Genomic DNA, 11,409 nt, shown 5'->3' with positions numbered 1-11,409 from the left:
GCATTTAGAATAAAACTGTAAGATATTCATCTCACTGAAAATTGATTACACAATTCAATTCTTTTTTTTGTTAGAGAAAATTATATAGAATCGTTTTAAACCTTTTCAACCCAACCCCCAAAATTGGGATTTTGGAATTTTTTTTTTACATTTTCCCTAAAATTCGAGATTGAAACTACATGTATCATAACTAACTTCTTTTTCTTGAATTTATTAATAAAGGTCTACTCTCTAGTTTTTATCCCCCCTCTAATTTATTTTAACGAAAAACAACATTCAACTATTGTTAAACATAAATTAAGACTCCTAGAATTTGAGCGGTTTTTTTTTTTAAATGCGCCTGCATCAATATACCAATACACTTGCATTTCGACAATTTGTCAGACTTTCCTTTCGTTAAACATTGCTATCCCTTCCTTGTGCCAACCTTAAATGCAAGAGTTAATGACTCTACTTATGGTGGTGTAGTGTTGGTAATTACACATCCTGAACTCGTGCCAAGTGGAGTGTGTTGTCACCTCCATCATACGGTTGGACTGACAAGCCATCAACCATGACATTTCCATCATTAAATCCCTAAAGTGGGTCGATCTTGTTAATGCTAATCTTTACTTTCTTTTAATAGATATTAAAATTATACATGGACATTTGTAAATAATTTAACGAGGCATAAGTTGTTTGTTAATACCCAACTATTAGAGCACAACTTTAAGGTTATTAAATGTCATGTTAGAGCACACCTTTACGATTATTAAATGTCATGTTAGAGCACAACTTTACGATTATTAAATGTCATGTTTGTAACGAGGAAACATCCTTTTTGATCAGCGAACTCATAAAGATTTGAATTAGTGATTTTTTTACAAGAAATACTTTAACAATACACCCATTCACCATCAATTTAAATAAAACAATATATTAAAATTATACGTAAGCATCTATATATATATTAATATTTATCTTTATTATAAGTAATATAAATTTATTTATATACCAATTATATATTTATTTAATATTATACATTAAAAATAATACCAAAACCATATATACCCTCATAGAGAAGAAAAGCACATTTATATATACCACTCATGGAGAAGAAAAGCACATTTCAATAAGAGGAGTAATGTGATAACTAAGATGATGGACAATTTGATACCTCAACTTTTAATGTGAATATGTATGACTTTATAATTTTTCCTATCTTAAAAGTTTATGAACTTTAGATAACCACCTTACGAATTAAGTTAATTCTTAAAACCTTTTTATCAAATTTGTTATATGAATGTGTGTATACGAAGCAATAATAAAATAAGTAACTTTCACAACAATTAAATCTAAAATCTATTCTTCTTATTTACACAATTAAATTTTATTTAAAAAATCAATAAATTCCGTTCCATTAACAAGTTTTAACTGTTAATATTTCAGAACTGCTCGGAGGTTTTCCATATTTTCTTTTGGAATTTTCAAGGATGTGTGACATCAATTATCTCGCGGGTCTATAAAATCCCCACCTTTCGCTCCCTCTCCTGCGAGTTAAATTATACTTGGGTTGTGAAATCAATAAATTCCATTCAAGCTCCTCAATGAATTTCAGCTTCATTGCAAGTGTATTTTGTACCATAATTTCACTTGTTCTTCTCGAGATGAAGCAGAGGTGCAGTACCTTCAATTTAATAGAGTCTGCTGATCTACGATTCCTTTTTTCAACCTGGCCGAAATCTCGAAATAATTGAGCCTAATGATAGCTACAGCCTATTTACGACATATCCTTCCCGAATTTAAATTCCAATTTAAACTGCTGCAATAATCGAAACATGATTCTGAGTGATTTCAGAGACTAGAACACGCCCTTTATCGTAAAGCTCTGTTTTGTTATTTCTCTATTGGTAACCCCTCTTGACAGTGCATGAATTCGGGGTTGGGTTGGGTGGCTTTTGTGATATAGTTTGTTTGACAATGATTTCACGGGGAGGAGTGAGCTGCTGCCTGGGCGCTTTTGCCCTTTATTGGTTAGGTCACAGAAGAGGAAGGTAACTAACTGCCCTTCTTCATTTTCTGTTTGTTTGTGGGAGTGAGAAATCAGGAAAAGCAAATGATGATTTGTTTCTTGTTTGAATGATATGATCAGGGAAGCTACTATTCTCAGGTCTGTGAAGCGGGTGAACCAACTCAGAGATCTAGGTAAGGAGTTTGGAAATTATCTCCTTAGCAATGTTTTGATTTTTTACTTTAAAAGTTACAAAAACATTGTGAGCAAGTCCATCTCAAGATAGGAAATATACTGCGCGAGACTGACAGATTGTGGGTCGGAACCCTTTCCTATTAGAGACACGCAATCAAGACTTTGTGTTAGAATCTGTGTTTTGGTTGCATAGTATTTGAAACTGTGAACATCTTTACGATTCCTAATTTCTTATGTAAAACTTACACACTTCAATTAATTAGGCGAACCTACTTCTCATGTTGGACTCTGATGTGTCTGAGAGGATGGAATTGGCCTTTGGAGATTACGTTCGGGTGTTTTTGTCCTGAATCCAGTGATTATTTTTTTGTTCAAATATTTTTTTTTGTTATATAAAATGTGTTTTTAATTGCATAAATAGATCAGCACCTTCAAAATTTCAAAAACCCCTGAATTACTCAAATTGTAAAAACTCTCCAAATCTCTGAGCTACCCAAATTGTAAAAAATTCACAACTTAAATTTATGACTCCAACCCATCCTTAACGAATTCTAGACAAATTCTACCAAAAAAATATACCAAAAAAACTCCACAACATATAACAAATAGAATATGGCCTTCCCTATATCGCTACTTTTCATATGGGCCCGAGGATACTTTTACCAGGAGAAAGAGGGCGAGGGATGAAGGCATGACTGCCACAGGTCAATGGTTAACAAATTTCCTTAGTCTACCGATGCCAAGACCAATTCATGGTCTATTTATGGAAAACAAATAGCAATAGGTATTAATGTTTATTATGAATAGATTAGGTTTCCCGCCGTTCTTGATATGATTGGGTTACTTAGCACTCAGGGTGAAAAGTCATATTTTCTGCAAAGTTAAACCTCCTTATGGTTTACTGATACCTTGCAAATGTATCTTTGAAATTCTAACATAAATCTAAAATTGCTTAATTCATTATACAAACATTAAATAAATTTGCTCATGCCAAACAGAGACAGAGACGGTATGTTTAGGCTGTTTACAGGCGTATGCGGCTATGGAAAAAGAACAATCCTTGTGACCACCTAGTATTTGAAGCAGGCTATATAGACAAATGCAATATCTTACATATCATTTTTTTTACAGAACTTGTAAAACACATTTCTTATAATTTGTTTATCAACACAAGCAATAACCGTGCCCTTCTGTTCCTTTTTATTAACTGGAACATTGTTTGGAATCGATCCTGTCGAAAAGTCAAAGGTGTTTATAATGCTGCAAACAATCTTTTGAACCCAGATTTGCACTGCCTTAAGAACTATGCATAGATGATCTATACGCGAATAGCAAGTATCAACTTGAGTGGGCAATCCCAGGGATTCTACGAAGGCATGTTGCCTATTCTATTATCTTAATGATGCGTATACCTGCAATAGTATACATCTTAATGGCTAGAGGAAGCATCATTTTTAGCTGTGCTTCAAGGATGGAATATCTTGTATATAGTGATCCTCGATATTTAAAAAAAAAATTATGGTCAAATTATTGAGTAGTAATTATAATAATTAAAGTTGTAATAAAGGGCTACATGGTTTGGTTCAGATATAAATATAATTTGAAAACTCTTGTGAATTTCATTAAATCATTTGTCATTATATCTTTAGACTTTTGTTCATGTATATACAATTGGGTCAATGATGCAGACACCTCAGGTCTGCAGTACTCTGTCTTCTCTGATCTGCTCAAGTGCAGTTATACACATCCTGCTCCAGCATATCATGACAGTGAAAGAATGCTTCCCAAAATCTGAAAAGGGGTTAGTAATAAACAGGGAAATAGGCTCTGCGACACAGCATTACAACAGAAGGATAATGAGAGGATTTTTACGCAATATTAGCAGATCAGGGAGTCCACAAGAATATACAGGCCGCTGCACAACAATCACAGTCAATATATTCATTTCCCCTTCTCTAAATACTCACAGGAGCAACAACATAGACAAGTTCGTGACTGGAAACTTAAATCAGCAGTTATCTATCTTATCCATAATCTCTATTGGAAGATTACTAAAATCTCATTATTTTAAATTGGCACACAGGCCCAAACAGTGGTGTCCTGCCAAGTTACAACGCCCTCTGGCTCGCCTGCACGGCTCCTTTGAGCATACTCAATTCCTTTTTCCCTTGTTACACAGAGATACGCTGGTCTCTTTATACACAAAACACGACTAGTTACCATCCTTAATTCGTTAACAAAAATGTATAACCCCTAAATTTACTCCTTGTTGGAATTACAACATGAGCACTAAGTCTGCCACGTTTTTGGGTGTTAGAGATCCACTAAATTTTGCATCGGATTCCTGCTCCATTGTCTAGCTGTCATTTATCTTCAGGCCACTTTGCACCAAAATCCATTCCTTGTTCCTCACAATGAACAGACTCAAGCGATTCCAAATAATATATCGAGAGATGTTGACTAGTGTTGTTCTCTACATCCCCTGCATCATATTCCCCTTGAAAAAATGCTGAACGTCCTGGTTCAGATCTATTAGGTGTTTCTTTCACTTCTTCCACTTGTTAAACTACTTCTCAATTGTCCATTTCTCTGTGAAATGTAAGTGAATCCATTCTTGACATTGATCAATCATCTTCTTATCTGCTAATTTCTGGTTCTGGTTACCAGCTTTATTCTCTCCTCTGTCGTCACCTGCAATGTTATTTTCATTAAACTTCCCAATTCATGTATGGTCCTTTCCTTTTCTTATTATGTTTACTTCTGGAAACTGACATGGTACCATAACTTGAACAGCAGGGTAACTACTCATTCCTATTGCTTCATTGGTTTGATTTTCCACTTCATGGTGAAGTTGTTGCATATGATGCACAGTTCCTTCCACAGTGCGTTCCCTAACCTTGTCTTCCTCAGTTAATAGAATTCTGCCCTTCTCAATGAGCTCCCTACCTGCCCAAGCTTTTGTGGCATTGGCCTTGCAGCAACATTTGTTTCTAGACAACAATTACTTTCTCTACAACAACAGCTTCCATGACATTATCTCTACTTTTGGTTGCATCTGCAATCTTCACCTCTTCTTACTTCCTCTTTCCAAGGTTTTAAAAGATGTCCCTTCTCATCATGTTGTACTTTATAGGTGTTCTCTTGGTCATGATGCATTACTTTCCAGTCGAATTGCAGGGCCATCCCAACACCAAATTACATACATCCATTGGCACCATGTCACATAACACCATGCCTTTATAAGGATCAATATGGAAAGCAACCAGACAAGCTTGATCAATAAGCATGCTATGAACCTTTTTCAACTAGGAAATGTTATAAGGATTTGTTTTAATGTAGTGTAGTCTAAACATTCTAATTTTTTAACTTTTGCGGGCCACATTTTCTCACCAGTTTTGCCCAGAATCTGGCCCAAAATACAGAAAAATTGCTGAAAATGCAGATATCAGTTGTTGAGATTGCATAAATTGGGTGTACCAAGGGGTTTTGGGGTATTGAATCTATCTATGCGTTCGAAAATGCAATTTGAGTGATGGAAAATGGGATGTTTACCAATAATCTCGTAGCTGGATTCTGGTGATAGTTGCTGGAAAAAGGTTGAATGTTTAAACTTTAGACTGCTTTGATTTTGGAATGCAAGCAAACAGTTTTTATACTATTTCTGTACTTATTATCTTCTCGGTAGGTCCTCCATCTTGTTAGAATTTCTCAAACCATGGAAATAGATTCTGACCTCGAGAAGAATTCCTACCAGATACTAAATAGTGGAAAACTTAAAGCTACTCAATATTGCACTATGTAATTAAAGCTATAACATAAACACATACTCTAGAAGTAGAAAATATTTAATGGAAACACAATAATTCTTTGTCAAAACCTGAAACTGCTTTTCATTGCTTCTAAAAATGAAAATCTGCTGCAGGAAAACAACAAACTGCTAACTGCTGAACTGGAAATTGAATTATATAAAACCTATAGCCCTTACCTTTTCCTTTATAGGCTAGAAAGTACAATCAATTTGGACACATCCATTACAACATCTAAACTGGAAATATTAGACGCTAACCCTAAAGTTCCTTTCTTACATGGATAGATGAGCCTAAGTGAAATGCGCAAGATGACTTGAGGCATGCAATGTGATCCAAATACATAAAATATCAGAAGTGCATGCTATGTACACCAATGTGAGTGTGGAGCACAACTTCAAAATAGATAAGATAAAGAGAGATAAGTTACACATTGCACAATAAAACATAAAGAATAAGAGAAGCTCCTCCAAATGCCCAAATACATTCATACATCCAAATCATGTCCTTAATAATGACCATATGATCCCTATATACGCCTATTCATACAGTGCACATGTAGCCAACTCTGTTACATATACATTTACACATTGCGTGTACATTTAACCCCATATATGCTCCCCCTTGGGGCCATATCATATACATTTAACCCGTATATGCTCCTCTTGGGGTCATACCATAGTGTCCTCCTTCAAAAAGCTGTATCGTCAAAGCTTTGCAATTAAGGGTGATACATGTGATGAAACCAATTAATATGATTTCTTCAAATTCCTGCTTTCTTCTTGCAATTGATGATGATCCATTTATTCAAATTCAATTCTTTTTGGTCTTAATCCTTGATCGTTGGTTGTTGCATAATTTTCTTTGCTTTAATTCCATATATTGTAGTTATGGTTCAAATACATAAAAAACTATAAGTACACACCATGTACACAAATGTGAGTGTGGAGCGCAACTCCAAAATAGACCAGAGAGATAAGTTACACAATAACTCCTTAAATAGTAGGAGAAACTCCAAATACTCAAATACATTCATACATCCAAATCATATGTCCTCAATAATAACCATATGGTTCCTATATATACCTATTCACATATTGCACATGCGGCTCCATTATTGGGCTGACCCTATTACATATATTACACATTACATGTACATTTAACCCCATATATTCCCCCCTTGGCACCATATCATATAAATTTAACCCCATATATGCCCCCTTGGGATCATACCATGCAAGTGCATCCTCTTAGCAATCTGTGCCCTCACTCATACTAGAATCCACATTTATCAGTGCATTGCTGAACTAGGAAACTGTGTTGTCTAATTGTGCATGTAAATACTAACTAAAGCAAAATTAGAAATAGTACTATACTACTGAATATAAAAGGCATTTAAAATGGAACCTAAGTTGCACAAAATGGGAATGCTTGAAAAAGTGACCCCAAGAAATGGGTACATGGGGAAACACAATATATAAAATATAAAAAATATCTTTTAAATAACACATTATCTTCTAAAAAAAACAAGAAAAGAAAATAAGAATGATACACATAAATGAAATTTTATTATTTTAAAAGGAGATCCATGTCTATATTAACTCTTATAGATGATTACATGATGCAAAATTCCATAGCTTGGTGGTTTTGACTAATACAATCCCATTATCTCATACATGATAGAACCTAGTGTAAACACTACAATCCTATGAACCTTAAAATCTTGAAAACTGTTAAGTTTGTTGAATTTTGAATGGGATATGATTTCTTTTTTCATATGAAGTCCAATGAGATTTGGAAGCTGGAACCACTTTCAAACATCTTGAAACAAATAATGGTAATGCTAAAAAATTAAGTAAAAGGATAGAAAGGGTGAAAGAAAGGATAATGTCAACTTTTACCAAGGTGACAAACTCCTCAAAGTTCAATCCCCTATCCTTGTTTTTGTCTTAATGGTTCGTTGGTACAAACAAGATGATATTTTCCTATGGGTCCCATGTTGTTAATTTTAGGTATGTTCTATGCTGAGAGCAAATTTACTTCAATTTTCCATATTAGCTCAATATCAATTCCAGATTAGCAATCACATTTAGCATGATAGTAAAATGCAGATAGAATATAAACATAAATCGCAGAAAACAAGCCAAGACAAGAGGACACAAGATGTGGTGCCAGCCAGGGACAAACCCCAATGTGGGGAAACCCTTGATCAATTCTTCTTATGTTCTTCAATAGTTCAACAGAGAGAGAGATAGTACATATACATCAGAAGTCAACATTTTGACTTGTCAAAATAAGAGCAGAGATCTTCACCAAGAAGATAACACATGAGGGAGCTGATCTGAACTCAGGTGAAGGCATACTACTTCAATTGATTCTCCAAGGTGATTCCATCACCATGTTGCACCCATCAAAGTGTTGTGCCCATCACTGAGCTGTTCTCATCACTGTGCTGCACCCATCATGCTGCGCTTCATCATCACTTTCCTGCACCATTGTGCACTATGCTGCACCATTCATCATCACTATGCTGCAACACTGTCATGCTGCACTATGCTGCAACACTGTCATGCTGCACTATGCTGCATGTTAGGGTCCCACCCTAACCCCCTTATTTATGTAGTGGGATCGAGTCATAGTAAAGAGTCAATAAAGCCCATATTAATAATTGTAAGTGGTTAACCCGCAATTAATGACGGGACCACAGTTAGTTGCAAATGGGCCATGGTATTAGATAGATGGTATTAATAGAACCCATGGTATTGATCCATGGTATTGCACACTGTTGATAATATCGGCGATATTCGAAAATATCGCGATATTTTCTATTTTGATAATTTCGCGATATTTTCAAAATATCGGCAAATATCGGAAAATATCGGCAAAATATCGTGATATTTTGAAAATATCGGCAAAATATCGGCGATATTTAAAAATTTGAAAAAATTATTTTTTATGCTTGCCGATATTTTCGCCGATATTGCCGATAAGATATTTTTTGGACCCTCGCCGATATTTTGCCGATACCGATATTTTCAACACTGGTATTGCATGTATGAGTCATATATAAAGGATAGAGACTCCGTGCGAGGAGCATCGTGTCTTATTTTTGTATCGAGCTTTGCTCTATTGGAGGTTGCCCCCTCGAAGAGGCCAGTGAACATTGCTTTCTGAATAATAAAATATTTGCTGTTGTCTCTCACTATTCTATGTTCTGGGTATCTTTCTTCGCATATTCTGTATTTGGGTATCATTTTGCAGGTTAAGAGCATAACACTGCACCATTCATCATCATTATGCTGCATCACTGTCATGCTGCACCATTCATCACTATGCTACACCACTGTCAAGCTACACCATTCATCACTATGCTGCACCACTGTCATGTTGCACTATGCTGCACCATTCAAGCCATTACTACAGTATCACTGAGATCTTCACTGTTGCTTCTTTACCATGTCAACGTGATCCATTGAGATCTTCATTGTGATCTCTATGTTTTCATAGATGCACTGAGATCTCTATTATGACAGTCATTTCATTATGTCAACGAATTCTTCATCATGATGACTGTATCTTATATCCTTATCATTACTGAGACAGTGATTACTATTGAATAGACCTAGTTACATTCCTTCATTATCAGATTGCTGGAGCTTTGGTACTGCTTTTTCCTTATAGACAGAGATGTGATCTATAGAACAGATCCATGATTGCTCATCCTCGTACCTAGTACTCTATAGGAATACCATGATTGCATACTTGTCATATCTTATCCATGTAATGCAAAGACTGTCATACTAAGGGTTAGCTCTCCATGAAGTTTAGACCTTACTGCAATAACCCCATCCGAAATCTATACTTCCTTGTCCATTTGAGCATTGATTCATAGGCAGTATATCGATTTGATCTGCGTCTATATTATGCTTATGAGTTCTGGTCATGACTGCACCTAATACCCTAGTCGAGGTGCAATCAGACCCTGCCTTTCCATGCGTGGTCTTGAATGTGTGCTCTCTGCCTTCTTGACTGCAACTCCCTTACCCGAGTCCTTGACTGCTTGTGGGGCATGTGATCATGTTGTCTGCACCCAATATGAAGCCCTCCTTCCTATACGAAGCACTGCTTCCTGCACCCTATACTTGTCATCTCAGAAAATGCAATTAGGGCTTGCTTCATTGACTGTAAATTAGGATAGTGTACATCCTAGGGCACTCCCTCTATGCTCTTCTTCATCAAACCCAAAACAGAATGAAGAGAGATTACAAGAGTGTGTGTGTCAAAGTGACTTGAAGGCCACCTCTATTTATACTAAAACTTGGAGGACAAGTGGGGGTAATTTGGTTGCTGGCCGACCTTGACGAGTTGTCACATAACACAAATAAATTCATATCTCCATGAATACATGTCGGAATCGAATGATTTTTAGATCAATCCTACACCTCTCGACGAGAGGAATCCAAGAAAAATATCCGCTGCCATAAATAAGAAGATCCACATGGAGTTTGCCCTTAGTTGCCAATTTTAACACGTCCCTCTTGGGCACTTAGGCGGGCTTAGAGACTTTCAAAAAAGTGCATGAAATGTCACTAGAAATGGTTGAAATGCCTTGGAAACACATTCATTCACATTATACTACGTTTCTAGATTTGGAATCGTCGTATGGTATAATTGACAATGTTTCCAAGGCATTTTGTACCTGTTTTGACATTTCCAAATGTTTAGGATACTGTGATATGACCAAACTATGCATTTCCTGTAACTTAAATTGGAACTAAACTAGGGATAGTGCATGCGTGCGCCCTCTATCTTTCTCTTCATAAATCCTCTTGTGCCTTCATTATTGCTATATGAAATTGCTAAAGGAGAGCTCTACGGAGCCATTGTATTGCTGTAGAGAACTTTGTTGGAGGAGGGTTTCCTTGTCGCTATGTAGCCTTGCACATGTCACACATGCCTTCTTTATATTGGAATATCAAAGTTCTTGTAGATTATAGTTGACTTTTTGAAATGTTCAACATTGGAAATAACAACAATAAACAAAGCAAAATACACATACAACACATAAATATTTAAACAACAATTAAACACCCATAAAATTGCACCAGAATTGCGCCAAGTTGAACCATTTTATTATCAAAAGGGAGAGTACAATGAATGGAATGTGTGCATATGGGCTTGCCAAAGCAAGCTAGACAATCCCAGGTAAGAAAATTGCTGTCCGGATGCAAAGGAAAGACTTCTCCTCAATGTACTGCATTGGCCCTGGAATTTTTGCAATTGTTGGCTAGAAGAAACCCCCATTTGAGCCTCCAAAAGTACTCAGAAATTTCTGCCAAATTAATATTGGGCTCTCCACCACAAACCCAAAAAAAATCACGAAGGGTTTGGGCAAATTTTATCGACCACTCAAAACCC

At 35.9% G+C, this 11,409-nt stretch overlaps 1 protein-coding gene across 1 annotated transcript in view; it reads left to right on the top strand.

Annotated features, from left to right (window-relative positions):
* Positions 1-1,419: 1,419 nt before the first annotated feature.
* The window catches only part of LOC149203701 (E3 ubiquitin-protein ligase SP1-like), a 74,565-nt gene continuing 64,575 nt past the window's right edge, over positions 1,420-11,409 (top strand). Inside the window, exons 1-2 of the mRNA XM_089403538.1 lie at positions 1,420-2,033; positions 2,132-2,184. Coding sequence (XP_089259664.1) covers positions 1,960-2,033; positions 2,132-2,184 — 127 coding nt within the window. The 5' untranslated portion in view covers positions 1,420-1,959. The remainder of the gene's footprint in view (positions 2,034-2,131; positions 2,185-11,409) is intronic.

The sequence above is a fragment of the Pinus tabuliformis genome, chromosome 2_1 (assembly GCF_031772625.1).
Source record: "Pinus tabuliformis cultivar Carrire ecotype Pingquan chromosome 2_1, CPIR1, whole genome shotgun sequence".
Lineage (NCBI taxonomy): Eukaryota > Viridiplantae > Streptophyta > Pinopsida > Pinales > Pinaceae > Pinus > Pinus tabuliformis.
This window is presented reverse-complemented; position numbering and strand designations above follow the sequence as displayed.